Source organism: Doryrhamphus excisus, linkage group LG15 (assembly GCF_037039965.1).
Source record: "Doryrhamphus excisus strain RoL-2023G ecotype Guam linkage group LG15, RoL_Dexc_Guam_v1.1, whole genome shotgun sequence".
Classification (NCBI taxonomy): Eukaryota; Metazoa; Chordata; class Actinopteri; order Syngnathiformes; family Syngnathidae; genus Doryrhamphus; species Doryrhamphus excisus.
Window position 1 is genome coordinate 2,287,064 of NC_136371.1, and position 20,317 is coordinate 2,307,380.

The following is a 20,317-nucleotide window of genomic DNA, read 5'->3' on the forward strand; positions in this document are numbered from 1 at the left end:
ATGCTGGAGCCTATCCCAGCTGTCTTTGGGCAAGAGGCAGGGTACATCCTGGACTGATTGCCAGCCAATCGTATTCATACCTATGGGCAATTAACCTAACATGCATGTTTTTGGAATGTGGGAGGAAACCCGGAGAAAACTCTGCACAGACACACCCAGGTCTTCCCAATCTTCTGAGTCTGTGGCCAACATGAAAACCACTCACCCTCCGTGCAGCCTACATAAGCATACTTTCCAGAAAAATCAAAAAAGATGTTCCTCCCATCCCATAACGCCAACAACATGAATGTTCCTTGTCAAAGTGTCACCATTCATTTTCTACCGCTTAATCTCAAGAAGGGGTGCTGGAGCTTATCCCAGCCGTCTTCAGGCGAGAGGTGGGGTTCACCCTGGACTGGTGGCCGGCCAATCACAGGACACATATAGACAAACAACCATTCACACTCACATTCATACCTATGGACAATTTGGAGTCGCCAATTAACCTAGCATGTTTTTGGAATGTGGGAGGAAACCGGAGTACCCGGAGAAAACCCACACCTGCACAGGGAGAACATGCAAACTCCACACAGAGATGCCCGAGGGTGGAATTGAACTCGGCCTTCGCACTAACTAACGTCCGCCATACAGCCGAAAGTTTCACCATTCATTCATTTTCTACCGCTTATCCTCACGAGGGTTGCGGGGGTGCTGGTGCAAGTAATTTATTCATGAATAAATTTGTCCTGTTATTGAATAGCTTCTCGATAATTTTAGAAAATTGTGGTCATAAGGAAACTGGTCGGTAGTTTGTAAATTGATGTAGCGCTCCGTTTTTTAAAATTGGAACTATTTTAGCCGTTTTCATTTTATTTGGGAATTTACCAGTCTGGAATGATAAATGACTGAATCAGTTATTCTGCAATCTCATTGATGTTAATATCACTACGAAGGTAGATTCTCTAAGAATGCCAGGATAATTTGGAGACGTTGGCGCTTTACATTGGTATAAGTCTGCACATAAACGAAGCTTGGTCATTTACAGCAGTTTATTTTATGTGCATTAATTTGAACGGTAAGCATCTGCAATAAATACACACATACGCCGATGAGCACAAACAAACTTAAAATGTGTTTATCTTAGCACAATGATGACGGTCTCAAATGCAAATAGGACAGTGCACTCCCGTAAAACAAATAAGGCCTTTATACTACATACATTGCTTCAATAACAGTTACATAAAGAGTGAACAAAGGAGACCCGAGGGACCGACAGTGTTGGAAATGTTTTCTCTGGAAGTGGTCATTGTCACACCCCCACATTCATTCAGTCAAGCAACATGCACAGGCTACTTACTTTCTTTCTAGAAACACAAAATCAGGTGCACGGTACTAACAAACACACACACTCTATACACACATATACACAAAGAGTAACCGCCACCTCCTCACAATTTTCCAAAACATCCCCTCCATCTATACAGCACCGTGTTCTGATTGCACTCGACTAGAATGGCATTAAAAAGGTCTAAAAGCAGCCTGTTAAAAAGAAAAGAAAAATATACAGCCTTTCTGGATGGCCTCCATGCGCACGGGTTACTTTTGCTCCCGTCTCCAGATGATGACCATGCCGGTGGAATCAGCAGAGGCCAGTAGACTCTCATCACAGTTGAAACTGACATCCAGCACCGGTCCACCGTGACCCTGCAACTTGTTCACGATTGCCTTTGCGTTGCGTTCAACATCAAAGAAGTAAACGCAGGCGTCCTCGCTGCCAGTCACTGTGAAGTAGCAACGGATTTAAAGTATAAGAAGGAATAAAAAGTTCTGTTGAGTGCATAAAATCAACAGTGGAGTTTTGTTATCCAGTAGCAAGAAACCTTACCAACACAGGCACCCTGTCTGAAGGACATGAGGGGACAGAAGATGCTGTGAACCAGCTGCGAGCCATGCTGGATGGGGAAGCTTCTCTTCAACTGTAGCCCACCTTCGTTATCCACAACCCTACAAAAGGTGACAAGAAAAGGCATCAAATCCAATGAAACAATATCAGACGTGTGTCTGTAAAGCGAAGCGCCCATCCGTGCAGACCTGTAGAGCAGCAGCTTATTGACACAGGCATTGACCAGCAGGGAGGGGTCTCTGGCCTCTCGGCTAATCCAAGAGCGAGCAGAAATGCTGCAGATGGAGCTGCCTTCACTCACCACCAGACGCTTGGCTTTCGTCAGCTTACCTGTTGGGCGATGGGGGCGGAGCAGACAGAAAAGACTGATTATAATACTGATTATATCATAAAGATCTATTTGTGACAGTACCTGTGGCCATGTCAAAAAGGAAGGAGAAGATACTGCCCCTGTCGTCCCCCGCCCAGAGAATCCTCCCCGGAGCATCGAAGGACAGTGACAGTACCCGGCCTGTTAGTTTGCTGGAGCCGCCCTTCACTTTCTTCCCAGTGGAGATGTTTACCACCTGCAAGTGGTGCTTACTGTTCCCCACCTGAAGGACAGACGTCAGATTGCAAAGCCTTAATATTTTTTCCGACAGAGACTGTAGACATACTATTCTCACTGGAAACAGTCACACATGCACAGTCTGAGTTTGTTCCTCGGCAAAGCTAAAATACACAACTAGCGACGGCTGTGTTTACATAGCACGCCTATGAAGGCCGAAGAAGGCCAGAGTTTAATTAAAGCATTAAACATGGGACATTGAAAGGTGGAAATAGGTTTTATTCTCTGGTGAGAAAAAATGTAACCTCGACGGTCCAGTTGGCTTCATGCAGGTATGCACACTCTATAATGCTTCACAGACAGATGTTTATTTACACAAAATAAACACAGTTCAGATGCTAACAAACTTTTTACTTAAAGCTTGCACTTCTGACTCTTCAACAGGACAAAGTCACGTGGGAAAGGCATCAAGCTTCAGCGACAATTTGGTTGATTGTCCAGCTTCACCCATGCTCACAAAACAATAATAACATATTTTTTTCCTGCTGGTCGGGAATGTGAAACTCCAACCACTTCAGCCTGATGTTTGCCTCTTCAGGAAAGTTAACTTTCCCTCAAAGCGTAAGAAATATTTTCTGGAAGCCATTGTTCTATGCTAACATGGTGAAATGGTGAAAACAGCAGAGCGGGAGGGGGCTACAGCTTTTACCTAGGCATGCCCATATAAGGAAGTGCTTATAAATTTTGTTAAAATGTTGTACCATTGTATTGATCTTCAATAAACTTAAAAAAGCATAATAATAGGTCCCTTTAAGGGAAGAACAGTTGCATTCTGAAAACACTATAATTTTATTAATATGTATAATAACAAAAATAGCATATGATATCATTAGAGATAATTGCATTTACACTACATGATAGTAAGTCTGAATATTTAGAAATATGGAATTCATTGTATTAATTTATTTTAACTGTTAGATACTCTATTTGCTTTTTTTTGATTATGTATTTGTGTGTCTTCTCTTGCTAGTTGTTTTTGTGTTTGACTCTGTGGGTATTGTGGGGCTGGATGTCTGGTTGGGGCTATAGCTGGGATTGTTGGTTGGGTTCCTTCTGTTTTTTTTCCTGACCATATAAATAAATAAATCACTATAATTAATTTTATTCATGATCCCACAAACTGAAGGGAAACAAATAACTTTAAAAGATGGGACTCACCACAGTGAGGTTGTTATTCATCGGCTGGAATGTGCAGCAGAGCAGCTCACTAGATTCTGGGTCTCGCACCTCTCGAATACACCGTCCATCCTCTGTGTTCCAGATCCGCAGGGTCCCATCTAGCGATGTTGACACGATGACATCATTGCTGAGGGACCAAGCAAAGTCTGTGATGGGACCTCCGTGCCCTTTCAGGGTCACCTTTACGCTGGCAGGAGGCGGGGAAACCGTCATGATGGACAAGGTGCCATCGAGCGAGCAGCAAGCAAGGAGGTGCTTGTCATCATTGGCAAACTGCAACCGCGGAACTGCAACATGGGCAGGAAGATGGAGTGAGAGGAATATTAATACAATGCACCCATGACTTAGACATTTCCTACCTGCAGAATCAACATGTTGGTCAAAAATGTGATGCATTCCAGCAAAAGCATAGTTTTCACTCAAAGTTGTGTCCCCAGCCATGGCTCGACTCGCCTCGGCCACGGAGGTCGGCACCAAACTGCCCGGAGGCCTGCAGATCAAAACCAGCCAGCATTGTGAGTACTTCAACCTAATACCCATCTAAAACAGACACTTGATTGATGCAACACAATCGGCAGAGTTAATAGGAGAATCAATCCTTGATTAGCCGAGTGCTTTACCTTTCATCGTAGACGGCTCTGTTCATCTGAGCCTGCAGCTGGTATGAGCCTCTACTGACGGACCGGCGGTGGCCACGAGCCCCTTGGGCACGAGGGTCCTCCTCGAAGTCCTGCTCATGATGAGAAGAACGGTAAGGGGAGAAAGGAGAAAGTGCAAATAATAATTTAACAGGCACTATTAACTTTTTTATTGACAAAAGTATTAAAAAAGATTTTCGAGCAGGAGCATTATCTATGAATTGATTAACCATTATATTGCAGGAAGGGATAGACCTTTTTGTTGATGCTTAAAATTAATATTTCAATGACACATTTTGTGTGTGTGTCACTTGACTGGGGCGAAACCGATTGCAGCTGCAAAACTACAATTGTTGCATGTTAATACTTTTGCCAATCGTGTACTATATAGTATATGATAACATATAGTGCCAGCCAAGCTGCTCAGTTCAGGATGCATGGACATTATGATTAAGGGCTGATTGGAACTTGAGTCAAATCACATGACATCCATTTTCTTCCAAATTAGAACAGCATCCCCTCTCTGTCACTCTTTCCGCCCTCTAGGTTCTTCTGGGTCTGACCTCCATGCGGTCCAGTGTGGTGCGGGAGCTGCGCACACTGCTGGCCCTGAAACTGCTCTGCTCTGAGAGGGGCCCGTAGCGTAGGGCCAGCAGCTGACTTCGCAGCCTCAGATACTGCCTGCGCAGCCCCGGCTCAAAGCCACACTTGGCGTTCTCTCTGAGCAGTTGGCTGCGTCGGCGAATGTATTGAGTTCGGAACTGTGGGAAAGTGGGCGTGCGGTAAGCATTGTACCTGTGGAATCAGAAAAAGAAAACACACACACAACCACTCAGAAGGTATCGGTGAGAAATGAGAATCTGTGAAAGTTATTCAGGCGGCGGCTAAGTTTGTCTCACCTTGCGTCCACTGCCAAAACCTGCTGCCAAACAGCTGCCATTAGACAATCACACTAGAAGGGAAGCCACTGCAAAGGCAGGAAGTTGAAAAAATAAAATTCACTCTTACTTGTGGCTGCAAAGAATTATACAATTCATAATGCAGTGCTCACTTCAAAATAGCATTCAGCTGAAAACATAACATTCGGCAAAATGGCGGTTATATTCACATCCCTTCACAACACTAATGAAGATGGTGCAGAATCACTATACACCACCTCACAGCCTGGCCCCTTTATCTTTGTCCGTGTCAGCGTGTCACAATCAAATATATAAGTGCCATCACTTGAAGGAGCTACCTAGAGCAATGTATGAGTTTGTTTAATTCGTAAATGTAAGCGAAGCTTCTTCAATGCTAACGCGGCTAAACTAGCATTTAGCAGGCTAGCCTTAACGTCGGTTACAATGGTATCGCATACACAAGAGTTTAATATTTACTCTCTACTTGAACTAAGTGACTCGTTGCTTGTGGGTACTGTACACACAGATGAAGAGTCACTGGCATGACACGGAAGAAAAACGCCGAAAAAACATACTCGAAAACGACGCACCTTCTTTTAGATTTTCTCCATCGTTGGTCTTCCGGGTTAGTCACGTGGTGTGAGTGAAGTAGCCATAGGAACCCTCCAGTGGACGTCAACATACATGATGGCGACATTTGATTGAATGGATGTTACAGTGTATGACAAATAGAAATAAATGTTCATATTGGGATTGAGAAGATACATTAAAAAAAACACAAACAAATACGTTTATTATGATTAATGATTTTTCCTAATTTTGTGTTGCCTTGATGAAAATCAATTTCATAACTTTATAATGCAACCAGTTCTACATCTAGGACTTTATGCTAAATACTGTAAATACTGTACTATCAATCGGCATAAACAAAAGGTGCACACACGTTTCCAGTAGCTTCACAATGGTAGTATGACAAGGTCAGCTCAGAGGTTTTGTCTGGCTCAGCAAAGAGCCGCAGGCCGTGCTGCTCAGCTGACGGGGTTCTTTGTTTGTTCACGGTGCTCTTTCTCGAAGGGGCCCCGGTGACAGAGCCATTCAGCAACGCCGGCCATAAATGACCGTGTGGAACACCGCATTCTGACAAAAAACAGCACATTGCTCTGGAGCGCTGCCAAAATGCCAGGAACAAAAGGTGAGCAAATATTAATTTTCTACTAAATGCCGTTGCATTATTTTGGTGGATAGCAGATGAGCTGAAGGACCAACTTGAACTGTTTTTAACCACTTACAGGTAATAAGTCGGACAAGAAGTCAACTACCAAGGTAGAAAAATTGTTATTATACAATTCTAATCGCTTCTTTTTCCTTCCTGCTGCTAATTCTATTTCTTTTCATTTGTGTCCATCGCACAGCAACCTCAGAGTCCTAAAGAGCAGCCGAAGAAAGGTGATCAGAAAGGAGATGACAACAAGAAGCAAGGAGGTAAGCATTTTAGAAGTTATTCTACGGATCTCCACATGAGTTTTGAGCTATGCGACATGCAGAAATGAGGCGCTAAGCCTGCTGTGTCCCCAGTGAAGCTATCTGTCTGTTCCATCACGTCGCAGGACAGCCGAAGGGAGAGAAGCAGTAACTTCCAAGCGTTTGTAAAGATGGCTTTGGAGACGCTGCTGGGTTCTTGCCGTCGCAAACACGGGGGTCCTCGAGGCAGACAGGGCTGAGTCTACACATCTACACACTGGGTTGTTGGGTGGTCTTCCAACACATCTGCTAAACTCTCACAGAGATGGAAAATTAACCCGATCTCTGTTCACCACCACCTGTCCCTCTGGATGTATCTGTTCCCCGACCGGTCCACCCAACTTACTGGATCCTCTGACTCCAGTAAACAAAATGGATCACTGCTTAGAGCAAGACCGCAGTTTGTCACCCTTTCCCAATTCAATTGACTATTTAACAGTCCTTCCATTTTTCTTGTAAATAATTATTCTAATAAACAACTATTTCTTACATCATTCCTGCGTGTGTTTGAGACTACACTGTTTCATATGATCATGCATATATAAATGAATGCATTTAAAACAACACCGCAAATCAGGTTTTATGTAAAACTTTATAAAAACAATGACCACAGGTGTGCCAGTGAATTCACATTTACAGAAAAAATATTCATATTGAAAATACTTGAATAGGTTTTGGTTGTGCAGAGACTGAACATTCAGGCTCTAATCTAACACTTTGTACGTTCGTCAGGATAAAAATCTTTTCACGAGAGTATGTTAAACCCAGTCAAACAAAAGAGGTATCGTCATTTCGGAGTAATTATGCATACAGTGTGTGGCCAGGATAAATTCACAACATGACAGGCTGTAAAGAACGCATAGAATGAGCTACCTATGAATCAAGAAGGTTTAAACATTATCGTCTACACTACAATGCACAATACCCTGATTCAAAACTTTTTTTTCAATACTAAAGAGTATTTGTAATTCATAGAAAAATGTAACATTACATTTCACAACAATAAATGCATTTCCTGATTGACTTTCTAAAGCGAAAAATCTAAAAAAATAAAAGATTAAAAACTTCTAAGTCCAGCAGATGAATCAGTGAATTTAATAGCAACCATCAAATGAACTGCTAACTGGTTTAATACTCATAATTCATGTTAGGGTGTTATTTGGCAAACCATTTTCTTCAACTAATATAATATGAAAATAATTTATCATTTAATAGGTGGACTAGTGGTTAGCACGCAGGCCACATAGCTAGGAGACCGGAGTTCGATTCCACCCTCGGGCATCTCTGTGCCGAGTTTGCATGTTCTCCCTGTGCATGCGTGGGTTTTCTCCGGGTACTCCGGTTTCCTCCCACATTCCAAAAACATGCTAGGTTAATTGGCCACTCCAAATTGTCCATAGGTATGAATGTGAGTGTGAATGGTTGTTTGTCTATATGTGCCCTGTGATTGGCTGGCCACCAGTCCAGGGTGTTTGCCAAATGCCCGAAGACAGCTGGGATAGGCTCCAGCACATCCACGACCCTTGTGAGGATAAGCGGTAGAAAATGAATGAATTAATTTAATACTTGACCAAACTGTCAATTTGGAGAGAGTGGTGCTGAAAACACCCGGGCATTGAACCTAAGAACACTGTGCAATTTCAATAGAATCCTTACTTACTGTAAAGATTACAAATAGAATATGACTAAACATATGAGGTGAAGGGAATGCACGTAGGAAAGGGACATGACAAGATAAAGGCTCAATCCCAAGAAAGAGAAGCTGATTTCCACCATGCTGATAGGTATTGATTGTGACTCGCAGTGAGACATCTGAAACTGCTGTCACAACACCAGAGCTTGACGACTGCAGTGAGTGGCTCACACTGAAAAAGGGGGGGGAGTGGCGTGGATATCAAAAGGAGTCCCTTGCAGGTCAGGATGACACTAACCTGCATATTGACTTTTCCCTCAGTCTGATGCATTTATAGTCACAGAGGCGAGAATTCACATTATTGCTTCTTTTGCGCTTTCTCATTTTTAAAGAATGAGACGGTACAATATCCAGCATCCAAATGTGACCCAATGGCTCGTCCAGCTCAGATCTGACCACTTCTGAATGGTATGGTGAGTCACGTCGTCCTGTATAGAGTGCTATATCTATAAAAATCAAGTCCAAACAATTCTTTAAATAAAATATTATTATCTCACCTCATCCTCTTCCATGTAGTCCACACTGGAATTGAACACCGAACCCAGGTATGTCAGATGGAGTATTGCCAGAGCACTGAATACTATATTGATCATGTACACCCATAGTGTCTGTAGAGGAAGAAACAATATGCTTTATGTTGTTGCAATAATCCTCCTCAACCTTTATCCACATTGTTCAACCTTTATATACAGTATAAGTATGATAATGCCTTTACGGTGCAGTCCGTGTAGGAAGCCCATTTTCCCTTCCTGCTACTCAGGATTTGTCTAACCAATCTAACATAACAGGTTTTTGCTAGGCATCCTGCCAGACACACTGACCGTAAATTATATCACTTGACAAGGCCTGGCAGTCCGTTGAGGCTCCCGTATTTTGACCACTGCAGATGTAATTTTCTCCAGAATTAAAACACCATACTGCTGCTCGTTTCACAGTGCATTCCTTATATCTTTTTAACTGCTAGAATATGATTGTGTTCTCCTGGCAGGACCGAGTCTAATCTGTCAAGTGGACAGTTCTAAGAGAAGATGTGAACGGATTCTGTTTTAGCAGCGTGTGTGTATGTGGCCCAGTGTGTGTGTATGTGGCCCCGTGTGTGTGTATGTGGCCCGGTGTGTGTGTGTCAGTATTAAACCAGGTTATTTTTCATGTTTGTTTGACTGTGGCTCTGTGTTGCTGCAAAAATATATTCAAGTATATGATTATATTTTGATGATTTGTCACAGTTTTTTTTGGGTTAAAATATGGAGATAGGGGGGCTGCACGATGGAGGAGTGGTCAGCTAGGAGACCAGAGTTCAATTCCACCCTCGGGCATCTCAAGTTTGCATGTTCTCCCCGTGCATAAGTGGATTTTCTCCGGGTACTCCGGTTTCCTCCCACATTCCAAAAACATGTTAGTTTCCATGTTAGGTCTATTTGTATCGATCAGCTGCCAATTCAATCAGCTGGGATAGGCTCCAGCATACCCTAGTGAGAATTTGACCCTATTATTCTTTGTTAACACAACATTGCTAATTAAAGTATCATGTCTTCAGTGTTGCCCCATACAAAGATACAGTATAATAAAACATTTGCAGAAATGTGATGTATGGGATGTACTCACTTTCTGAGGGTACTGTGTCTTTTTTGGATGTAATCTACAATTAATTACGTGTGACAAGTTCAACAACCTTCAGGGTCGAATGACATGACAGATTTGGGATAAAAACTAGTACATGTTTCAAATTTCTTCTTATTACATCATTTCGTTCATCGGTGCGTAATCAGTGCGTAATCAGTGCCATAAAGAATTTTCAGGAAAAGTCAGCAGCGTGAACATGCTAATAGACAAAGGTTATGAAAAAAATACAAAAATAATTGCCACCCATACTAAACAGAGGCGAGTACGCAAGAATCAACAGTAAGAAAGCACCATCAGTAGAAAAAATAGAGTAGCACTACCTTTTTGTTCTGGTGGCTGCAGTGGGGCTGACATTTCTTGGACAGGATACAGGCGTTAAAAATGGCTGCTAGTCTCTTCCGCAGCACTGACACAGAAAACAGGGCTGAGACATTAACATAAAGAGTTTCCTCCCAGCGATAAGAGATAAATTATTGCACTGCAGTGAACAGAAACGGAGCTTAATGGTGGGTGCAATTAGCCATTACTACAAAGCTAAGTACCTTCTCTAAATGGAAAGATTCTTGTGTGGAAAAGAGACATTAGCCAGAATCTCACCGTGCTCAATGTAGGTGATAAAGCCCAGAGACATCAGCACAGCCCCGAGATGAAAGCTCAGACCCTTCCAGACACAATAAGAAATCAACTTGTTACACAGCCATTGAAGAAGAAATGCAGTGGAATTGCTTTGGTACTCACATGCAGAAGGGCGCTGGCTGCATATGTCACCATGATGGCAGAGAAAGTCCCAAATTTGAAAGCACTCTGAAATACATCTATGAAACAAAATCATTACATGTTGTCACTCCTTCTTTGCAATGAGAAATGAGCAGTCAAACTTACAGGTGTGCAGAAAGCGTGACATTGGTAGATTCCATGATGTGGCCACCTCTACCACTGAGCGGGGAAACGCAATATTCAGCGGCTTTGACACTGTCAGATCCCTGAAAAAGACAACCTTTTAAAAAATATACAAAAAGAAACAATTACTTAATTAATGAATTGCTTTTATTTACTGACCATTTGAGGTTTTCTTTCTCCTCAGTGAAACCCGCCCCAGCCAGTGTGGCTGTGGTCTCGCTCAAGTACGCAACAAAATAGTTGCTGAAGTGGAAAGACACGGTGTTTTCATAAGCCAGTAACCACCTGATGCAAAAACACAGAGGTTATATTTTAGTCTCGACGAACACAACATTATGTTATCTGTCACATGTTGACTACAACACCCGTGCGGGTCAGTATATCGTGTGTATATAGTGTGTAGTACGAATGACAGTACTGTATGCAAGATAATAAATGCAGTAATTATTAATGTATTCCTATACAAGTCAACAATATACTTACTTTGCCAGAGTATCCCTGAGCAGAAAGAACAAAAACAGAAGGTGTATTAAACAGGATATTTTTTCTTTAACACATACGGCGACCCATCATTTAATAGCACAGCTGCTCTGTGGTTGACTATGGACTATTAGTCAAAAAAGTATTTCAGACAAGTTATATGAAGTATTCTGGTCACGAGGCAGCGGTAATGTAATGTTGATGAGACATGACGTTAGATTACCTTCACATTGCATGCAGTCAGCCATGTCACCTCCCATTTTGTGTGGAAGTGGTAAGTTATTGGCTCCTTACTTTGTCCTTCCTCCCCGCTCCATTTGAAACCCTTTCTTATGTTTCGTATGAATAAATTTGAGGCTAGCTCAGTAGCATACTATGTTTAAAGCAGTGGCTGCTTCCTGTGTCCTTGCAGTGGTAGCATGCGCATTACCGTTCAGCAGTGCGTTGTAAAGAGAGAATAATAAGAGTGTAAAGATGACTATAGGGGTGTTATTTCATGTCTACAAGGCTCTAATAATGGTTTAAAAAATGTATTTAGAGAGTCGTGAATGGGTTTTCTAACAGCGCCTCGACTCGGTTTAGCCATAGGTGTTAATGTCAAAGGTTCCGTTGTGCTGGCTGATCAGCAGCTGCACTGTGCGTTGTTGTTTCTGGTACCCAATATCCAAAACAAATGATTCATATGAGGAAATTAATTTTAGGGCTCCAAAATAAATATGATAATAAATTGCTAAGTTTCTATTGACTGTCAGTATACAAGTCATAGATGGATATTCTATGCTAGGCACAGCTAAAGGTTTGAGTCCTGTCTTGTATCCCGGCTCACTGGCAACACTGCACACTTCCTCAAAGTAATCTTTGTCCTTACTACACACTCCTGTGACACAAAGTTTTGGCTTTCCCTCCAAAGACGCCTAAAATTCGCTGAAAATTCTTCTGATGTTCACATTACGCTATGATAATTAAACATAATATTGTCGTACATATGTGGGATACAAGAGCTCAACTCAAAATATGCAGTTAACGTTGTCAAAGTCCATGTGCGTTACCTGATTTTCCTCCTCTTCTTGCTGTAAAGAGACAAAATGAAAGATGACATAAAATACAAACCAGAATAAACCAGCATCTTTCATATTCCACTGACCTTCTCAATAGCTTTTCTCCGTAGACAGGAATAAAATAGGGGAAGAGGTAGGGCGCCACACAATTGGAAAGAACCAGGCAGATCTGGCTTTTGACCCAGCTAAAAGACACCTTGAATAACCACGAAAAGCTCTGAGGAGCAGAAGAGATTTGAACAGTTAAGGCTATATATATGTACTTCTACATATATATAAATACACACACCAGTTTTGTGTATCACACTTACAATCCTATGCCCATCCAAAGCCTCTTTGTAGCTATTGAAGCTGATCCACGGGCCGAAGATGACTGTTCCGACAAAGTAAATGTAACCCATGAATTCAATAGGTGAGGGTACATTGGCCACAACACCTCTGTCCAGATCGAAGGCCAGAGAGATGGCTTTCATGGCCACCACCATCTGTGAACCTGGGCAACAGCGCAACACTTGGAACCCACCTTGAATAATCAAACCTTCCTGCATAAAAGAGCGGGTGCACAGTTTACCTCTCATCTTGTGCCAGTTTGTGGTGTCCATCATGTGCAGTTCTCTGATTAAAAAAAAAAAAGAGGTTCAGTTTCATCAAGGAACACCATCTTCCCTGGCACTGCTCTATATGCTACAAGAGGACAGTCTTACCCCAGCAGCAAGTAAATTAGCACAGTGATAGAAAGAAATGTGCCTCGCATGGTCGAGTGGCGACACAGGAAGAGGAAGAGGTAGCAGAGGAGGCTGAGGAGGACCACCCAGATCATGTGCAGCTCAAAAAACAGGTAAAGGACGTAGAAACCTCCCACCATCGTGGCTAGGTGTTTCACAATAAACGGAAGGCCTGCCACAGAGAGGTGACAGGACGATGACAATCCTGGGTAGATGAAAATTGACAGGGCACAAAAATAAGCAGATGCTCACCTAACATCCAGAGAAGGCGACACAGCAGGCAGATGAGCAGCAGCTGCCACACCTGCTCCAGGCCCTGCTGGGCCGTTGGCAACAGGCAGCCATGAGCCAGCTCCTGGAAAAACTTCTGGCGGCTGAACGCTCCCATCACTGCCAATCTGAAAAAGCACAGGGACAGTGTCAACATTTGTGTAATATATATTCACTGACGGGCGGCACGGTGGTCGAGCGTTTAGCGCGCAGACCTCACAGGTAGGAGACCGGGGTTCAATTCCACCCTCGGCCATCTCTGTGTGGAGTTTGCATGTTCTCCCCGTGCGTGCGTGGGTTTTCTCCGGGTACTCCGGTTTCCTCCCACATTCCAAAAACATGCTAGGTTAATTGGCCACTCCAAATTGTCCATAGGTACGAATGTGAGTGTGAATGGTTGTTTGTCTATATGTGCCAGGGTGTACCCCGCCTCTCGCACAAAAACAGCTGAGATAGGCTCCAGCACCCCCGCGACCCTCGTGAGGAAAAAGCGGTAGAAAATGAATGAATGAATATTCACTGACACTTGTTAATATGCAAGTGTTGTTGTATGGGGCGTGTAGGCCAAATTATAATTTGTTTCATATATAACAGTACTTGCATTGTTCTCTCAAACTGGAGTATTTCCTTAGCAATATGAGGATGTGCTTATTTAAATTAAATAAGCAAATCTGATGGCAATAGCATGAGATACTTTTTGGTCCATAGCAAAGAAGCACCACTAAGTATGCACTAACTTTGCAGAGAGCATATATTATCTTCATAATCAATCAAATGAATATTCTATGTTCAGCATACAAACAGTAATTGTGGCTAAATGCATGAGTTCATATGTCAGGCTTGCATGCTGAAATGAGACAATCAAGGCATCGCTGTGCAGGGCATGCTGTGGCTCCGCAATGCAGTGTAGAAGGGGGGCAAGCTGACACAGTTGCTCTTCGACCTCTGCAAATACAACACAGGATATTCAATCCCAGCAAGCACAACACGGCTGATTTGTTGAAGGAAGCCTGCGACGACGAAGCTAACCTTGCTGCTCGGAATTAACGCTCTAGCTTCTTGTACACTTGAGCGTCGACCCCGAGTCCGCTACGACAGGAGTAACGAACCGGTCGCGTTTGTCAGTTTGTTTACCGGAAAGGACGCTTACCCTTCGTCGAACAGCAGCTGTCGACTCTTTCCTGTCACTCGCAAAAGCTGCCGTTGACTTCGGCGAGTGTGCTTTTGGTATTCAACGGGTACAGATGATGCTTAACTCGAAGACTCCCATTGTCACACAGCATCAGCACCAGCCGTCGTCTCAGCCACGCGCACAACTAGCAGCCAATCAGCTAGCATTCTCAGATGTACCAGTCAATCAGTGCTGAGTTTAGCTTCGAGTGACAGCGTTTCTGACCAATTACAGCTCAGGCATGGCGTTCCTGGCTTCTTTCCCACCAATCGAATATGTACAGCGTGCAAGATCGGCTGTCAAGACTCTCATCTGAATGTGGCATCTGTAGGAATGCACAAAAATGCATTCCACTTATGCTTTATTTAGTCTCACAAGAGCAATATGACCAGCTACCAGTATGACCAGTATGCTGGCCCAGCATGGTATGAAAATAAAAGCCAAAGCACATTAAAATATTGCAATGTTTCCTTGTATCATGTAAGATACTAACTACTAGAACAAAGAAAATAAAGTTTTAATTACAATGGGTTAGCTAACATTTAATAAATACACAACAAATACATTAAGACTGTGATAATTAAACAAAGAGGATCAAGATGCAATTAAACTTAAATCAATAATTTACTTACATTTATTTAGGTTCCAGTAACTCATATTCCGACTCTAGCTAGCCAAAACACAAGACAGCTAACAGCTACATGACACTTAGCTTACAAACACATTAAAAATAACAGCTACATGACACTTAGCTTACAAACACATTAAAAATAACAATTCAGGGCCATTTGAGGTCGCTATTTTAGCTGTTTTTTACACAGGTACTCACAAAGACAAAGGTTTCCCAATGCTGAAACATTTTAGAACAAACACAGCTTGTTTTGGAGGTCTTCAAAGTAAATTTCTGCCGTTGCTAGCTTGTGCTTCACAGAGAGAAAAAAACACGTCAAAGATTGTCTAATCACGACAAGAGTACTCACTCTTCCTGTCACGGAAACGACAATTTTTTTGTAAAAGATGTCTCACTTTGATCTTTTTTTGGAAGCATTTTAATCAGTTTTATTCTAACATATTTCTTTTGATTATATTAAAGCAACTCGGGAATCACATGAAACCACTGTCTTCCACCCAAAGATATGACAAGGTGCATTTGGAGCATTCAGACATTTAGTCAAAAAACATTGGTTAGCACCCTTGTTTAAACCAAGCAAACTTTTTCTTATGGTGGACTCATTAACACTGACCTTAACAGAGGCAAGTGATGTCTCCAGTTCTTTGGACGCTGTTGTGGGGTCTTTTGTGACCTCTTAGACGAGTCGTGAAGAGCTCTTGGGAGTAATTTTGCTTGGCCGACCACACCTGGGAAGGTTCACTGCTGTTCCATGTTTTTTCACTGCGGTTCCCTGGAGTGACAGTGGAGAGCTTTCCAGACTGATAGATCTCACTTTATACTTTCTTTCAGGTGGGGCAGGGAGGGGTCACTTTTTCCACACAATGTATTGTTTTCTCCTTTAATACACAATAAAATGTTTCATTTCAAAAATTGCATTTTGTGTTGTCACTAATTAAATTTCTTTGATGATCTGAAATATGTTTGACAAACATGACATTAAATTCCAATACTGCTTATTCTCTTATTCTCCTCAGGGTTGCAACAATGTTGAGACTATCCCGGCTGGCTTTGTGGGTGAGAGGAGGAGTACTGACATGCTAACCACATGCTAACCACATGCTAACCACATGCTAACCACTAACCACCTCACCATGCTGCTTGATTGAAATATCAATGATATACGATTTCAAAAACACTTCAAGATATAATGCACTCGATTTCAGACAAATTAAAACCCAGATGAGCTTTTATGATTATGACTGTGTGAGAAAATATTTTTTTATTACAAAACGTAAAAAAAGAAAATGTAAAAAAAATGTCAAACTGCAAACTCATCTCAGCTTATTTCTGAGATGAAGCTTAAGCCTCAGATGAAGAGGTGGTAGGATCTGTGATAGGGGCTTTGGGTATAAAAAAAATAGCAGCACGAGAGACTCGTCATATTCATTTTTAAAGATGCAGCAGGTCGGAATATTGGTGACATTTGTCAACGACATTCCAGTAAAGAGAGCTCAATTATGTCACTCAACATTTTTGTTAGACCACAATCTGCAGGTCGAAAGCAGTCGTCTTCTTTTCATCCTTCTCACTATTTAGTGCATCTGAAAGGTCCGGCTCTGTCTCACGGGGATTGTCTTCTACAGAAACCACAGGAGTGACATCCATTCCCTTGCTAAAAATATATCTATAGTTTCTTTTAACTTGGAAAAATGTTGAAGTGAGGAGTTGATGTGAAAACAACTGTAGTGAAGCTGGGAGTTCCCGATGTGGAGGTAAGCGATTTTCTGTGAAGGCATCAGGTCCTCGTCGTTTGGTAGTACACTTAAAGTCTTGGGCTTTTGGCAAACCCAGACCTGGAAAGCAGAGGTCTTCAAGCGGGATTTCAGTTAAGATTTCTGTTTCTGAGGTTGGTGCGTGGGCTTCACTGATGGAAAGATTGTTTTTTAACAGGGGGATAAAATCCCAGGAACTTTTAAAGTCTTCAACCTCATCTACAACCTCAGTTGGTTCAGGTACATCCTGCGACTCACCGACAGAACTATCTTTGTCAGACTCGCTTGTGCACACATGTGGGTGAGGCACAAACAACGTGTGTCTGTGAAGTTGACAGAAAAGTATGCGGCATGTTGGGCACTTCCTCCCATCTCTGACATGAAGCAGTTTATGCCGCTTCAGATGATGCTTGTCCGTAAAAATTCGATCACACATGTTACACGAAAAGAAAGGCTCAGCTTGCTGTGCCAAAACACTAGTGGGCCAATTCTCCTGAACATCACTGGGAGGGGATTTTTCACGTTTTTCTTCTTCATGCTGACATTTGTGTTGGACAAGCTGTGGGACATTGGGGAAGTTTTCATCGCATAGCTCACATAAATAACTACCCGATGGAGCAAGTATGCGCTTCAGGAGCACCAGAGGACTGATTTTTCCAACTTTCAAAACACCTGGTAGAACTTTCATGGAAGGCGTGATGTCTTTCCTATCAGTGTCAGTGTTGGTCAGTGTTTCTTCAGCCTGCACAAACACAGAAATAAGTCTTTACAGTATGCTATACTTCGCGTGCAATGTACTAGCAAGTTAAAGTGCACATGACACCAAAACATGTTAATCTTGTTATTTTTGCTGTCCAAAAATATTAACATTGAAAAGCATATTTCCTATGTTAAATGTGTGCTCCAATATTGAAATATTTACTGTTTGTTTATTACACTGAATTCAGGAGAAAAAGGAGGAAGTGACATACCTCCCACTGTTCTCATTGACTATTAGGCCTGACACAAACTATTATTTTGATAGCCAACTACTCCCTTCATTGTCCACCATGTCTTATGTCTGTCACAAACATGTTCAGCATGGACTCCGACCTATGCTTGCTTAGGTGTGCATGTAGTTGGCTTTATAAAGCCGTCCACCACTCGTCCGCCATGCAGCCCCCATTTAAATCACGATTAATAAAAAAAAGATCTACCTTTGAACATATTGTCCTTGATGGTGTGTGCATCTCTTGTGAAGGTTCACTTCCATTTTCTTCTTCCATTGGAACAGGGTCAGAAGAGGACTCCTGTATCTCAGGCTCATCCGCTTTGGCTGCTCGGCGATGCAAGGGCCTTTTTCTTTGTCCAAAAATCCTTTAAAAAAATTAGAAAACATCTTTTAGTAAATACACAGTTCGGCTGTCACGTTCACAAAATGAATCAGGAAGTATGTGTAACACTGAAAGCATTCCCTCATAAAACGAGTGTGATGCTTACATGTCCTGTCATCAGACAAAAAAAAGTTAAAAAAAAAAAAAGTACCTGGGAGTTCATTGAGGATTCTAATACTGGTTAACACAGCATAGTAGTCAAAGCAGATGCTATAATTTTGAAGGGGTTACGAAATATGGTGCATTCAAGGACTGCCAAACAAAATGTAAAAGCTTAACACTTTTTACCTGTATGTTATTACCAACCTATGGCGATACCTACTTTCTGTAAGTATTTAAAAGAGTCAATAAATTTAGATATGGTGAAATAACTTTTTCGTGCCTTCTGCTTTGGTTCCTGCGGCGCCTGCTCTGCTTCACACACGTAAACACAGACGGCACAAAGTCCGGACTGTTGAGGTCCATGGATGCTTCTCCTGCAAGCACACACATTGTGTCATCCTCCGTTACTGTTATGGCGATGTTGACTAAGCAATTCACTAAAATAAACAACTTATTGGTTTACCTGATATAAAATGGGCGCCACAAACCCGAGCATTTTCTTTGAGCTCCTCTGTGCCGCCATTCACTTGCTTGATCACTTTTAGCCATAAACGCCGACGGTTAGCTTGAAACGGTCTGTATGCTGTTGGTATTCTGTAAAATTTTAGTTTGTTGCCGGGTGAATGCCGATTTTTGCACCCGACCACACAACAGACAGACATTTTAGTTTCCAAGTCGTTAGCTTCAGTTGAAGAAGGAATGTCCTAGCTGTTGTGAAGCTCGACTTCGGTTCACTGTTGCTAACGGCTCAGTAAGAAAGGGAGCCATTGGCCTGTCCTTAGAAGCACTGTCGCAACTCCTCAGTAAGAAAAGTAGCCATTGGCTGTCCTAGAAGGCGCCAGAGGTCGGTAAATAAATGAATTTGCATATGATGTTTTAACAGATACTGGAAGAAAAACGCAGAACCTCGCAGGGGAGACAAAAAGTGAGTTAGTAAGTTAATTATTTTCAGAACTACAAGTAAACGTACAAATACAATAACTAAATAATTTTAATATTTTATCTCCGCCAGTGCCTCTCAAAATCTAGACAGCGTAATAATTACATCCGGGCCCGAAGCTAGGATAAGGGATTAAGGCGGGATTTCTTATCCAGGCCCTCATTTCAGTCAGTAGTCATCATAAATGGAAACCAATAATTAATCCACTACACATTGTTATCACATCCAAGTATACCCACTGTCATTATTTTAACATTTGGCATCATTCATTTAAATCATTGTATACGTAAAGGATTTTGGATGTTGTTGCAATGACACGTCGATATCAAGTGTGTAGCAGTTTTAGTCTGGTTTGAATCTGCAACCAAACAGGACAGGAAGAGACTATTAAGGACTACACAAATCTTAAGTGCCTGTATATTTTGTACAATGAGAGCAAATGTATCCAAAGTCACATTTCTTGTTTCCGTAAACATGCTACAATAAACACTGGGTTAGCTTCATTTCCAATATACATTTCGCCACAAGATGGCTCTGTTGTTGTTTAATGTGGGAAGGTTCTATCGTTAATCCTTTCAAACCATTTTATAATGCATATAATTTAACACATAGTAATATTTTATAGACAGTTAAATTACCCAACATTGACTTTGTTAATTAAAAGGCTTTCCTTTTTGATCACTTTGCTTGATATGAACACAAACAAATGGAATCAAAACAAATGGAACTCAAACATCAATCAAAGTGGGAAAGCCATTACTGGAGTATGTAGTTATATTTTTAATATTTCATCGACTTTGCAACTAAAGTTGTGGATATTACCAGAATATCAGCTATTAGTATTAGATTTATTCCAAACTGTTCAGCACAG

The 20,317-nt window shown here is 41.9% G+C and overlaps 3 protein-coding genes and 1 long non-coding RNA gene across 5 annotated transcripts; 1 reads left to right on the forward strand and 3 right to left on the reverse strand.

Annotated features, from left to right (window-relative positions):
- Positions 1-1,014: 1,014 nt before the first annotated feature.
- Positions 1,015-5,852, reverse strand: wdr13 (WD repeat domain 13). The gene is made up of 10 exons (XM_058051807.2): positions 5,796-5,852; positions 5,206-5,273; positions 4,870-5,101; positions 4,289-4,398; positions 4,028-4,158; positions 3,648-3,955; positions 2,295-2,475; positions 2,071-2,212; positions 1,865-1,983; positions 1,015-1,760 (listed from the first exon to the last, which is right to left on the reverse strand). The coding sequence occupies exons 2-10, from the start codon at positions 5,244-5,246 to the stop codon at positions 1,576-1,578; spliced, it is 1,449 nt and encodes a 482-aa protein (XP_057907790.1). The 5' UTR covers positions 5,247-5,273; positions 5,796-5,852; the 3' UTR covers positions 1,015-1,575.
- A 315-nt stretch (positions 5,853-6,167) lies between these two features.
- Positions 6,168-7,220, forward strand: LOC131104522 (uncharacterized). 2 transcript variants are annotated; one of them, XR_009119796.2, is made up of 5 exons: positions 6,168-6,182; positions 6,280-6,397; positions 6,497-6,528; positions 6,618-6,687; positions 6,813-7,220. It is a non-coding gene; the product is annotated as an uncharacterized LOC131104522 (long non-coding RNA). The 2 variants fall into 2 exon arrangements; XR_009119797.2 differs by lacking the exon at positions 6,168-6,182 and having other exon boundaries at positions 6,276-6,397.
- Positions 7,221-7,288: 68 nt separating this feature from the next.
- Positions 7,289-15,572, reverse strand: LOC131104520 (protein-serine O-palmitoleoyltransferase porcupine-like). The gene is made up of 16 exons (XM_058051811.2): positions 15,476-15,572; positions 14,626-14,971; positions 13,458-13,603; positions 13,185-13,377; positions 13,052-13,095; positions 12,792-12,973; positions 12,567-12,697; positions 12,472-12,492; positions 11,426-11,440; positions 11,102-11,227; positions 10,925-11,025; positions 10,781-10,857; positions 10,640-10,703; positions 10,363-10,448; positions 8,917-9,027; positions 7,289-8,847 (listed from the first exon to the last, which is right to left on the reverse strand). Exons 3-16 carry the CDS (start codon positions 13,591-13,593, stop codon positions 8,746-8,748), a joined length of 1,389 nt encoding a protein of 462 aa, XP_057907794.1. The 5' UTR covers positions 13,594-13,603; positions 14,626-14,971; positions 15,476-15,572; the 3' UTR covers positions 7,289-8,745.
- Positions 15,573-16,113: 541 nt separating this feature from the next.
- On the reverse strand, positions 16,114-19,289 carry LOC131103981 (uncharacterized). The gene is made up of 4 exons (XM_058050612.2): positions 18,970-19,289; positions 18,787-18,880; positions 18,228-18,387; positions 16,114-17,773 (listed from the first exon to the last, which is right to left on the reverse strand). The coding sequence occupies exons 1-4, from the start codon at positions 19,166-19,168 to the stop codon at positions 16,796-16,798; spliced, it is 1,431 nt and encodes a 476-aa protein (XP_057906595.2). The 5' UTR covers positions 19,169-19,289; the 3' UTR covers positions 16,114-16,795.
- Between the last annotated feature and the right edge of the window lie 1,028 nt (positions 19,290-20,317).

Excerpts from the sequence above, each read along its gene's own strand:
- LOC131103981 (XM_058050612.2), bottom strand. The coding sequence starts at position 19,168 with ATGTCTGTCTGTTGTGTGGTCGGGTGCAAAAATCGGCATTCACCCGGC. Across the intron at positions 18,881-18,969 it reads TGGCGCCCATTTTATATCAG|GAGAAGCATCCATGGACCTC; the intron begins GTAAACCAATAA and ends GTGTGCTTGCAG. Across the intron at positions 17,774-18,227 it reads CAAGGACAATATGTTCAAAG|GCTGAAGAAACACTGACCAA; the intron begins GTAGATCTTTTT and ends GTGTTTGTGCAG.
- LOC131104520 (XM_058051811.2), bottom strand. The coding sequence starts at position 13,593 with ATGGGAGCGTTCAGCCGCCAGAAGTTTTTCCAGGAGCTGGCTCATGGC. Across the intron at positions 10,858-10,924 it reads GTCACGCTTTCTGCACACCT|ATGTATTTCAGAGTGCTTTC; the intron begins GTAAGTTTGACT and ends TTTGTTTCATAG. Across the intron at positions 9,028-10,362 it reads GCAGCCACCAGAACAAAAAG|ACACTATGGGTGTACATGAT; the intron begins GTAGTGCTACTC and ends CTTCCTCTACAG.
- wdr13 (XM_058051807.2), bottom strand. The coding sequence starts at position 5,246 with ATGGCAGCTGTTTGGCAGCAGGTTTTGGCAGTGGACGCAAG. Across the intron at positions 2,213-2,294 it reads CCTTTTTGACATGGCCACAG|GTAAGCTGACGAAAGCCAAG; the intron begins GTACTGTCACAA and ends ATCGCCCAACAG. Across the intron at positions 1,984-2,070 it reads AATAAGCTGCTGCTCTACAG|GGTTGTGGATAACGAAGGTG; the intron begins GTCTGCACGGAT and ends CACCTTTTGTAG.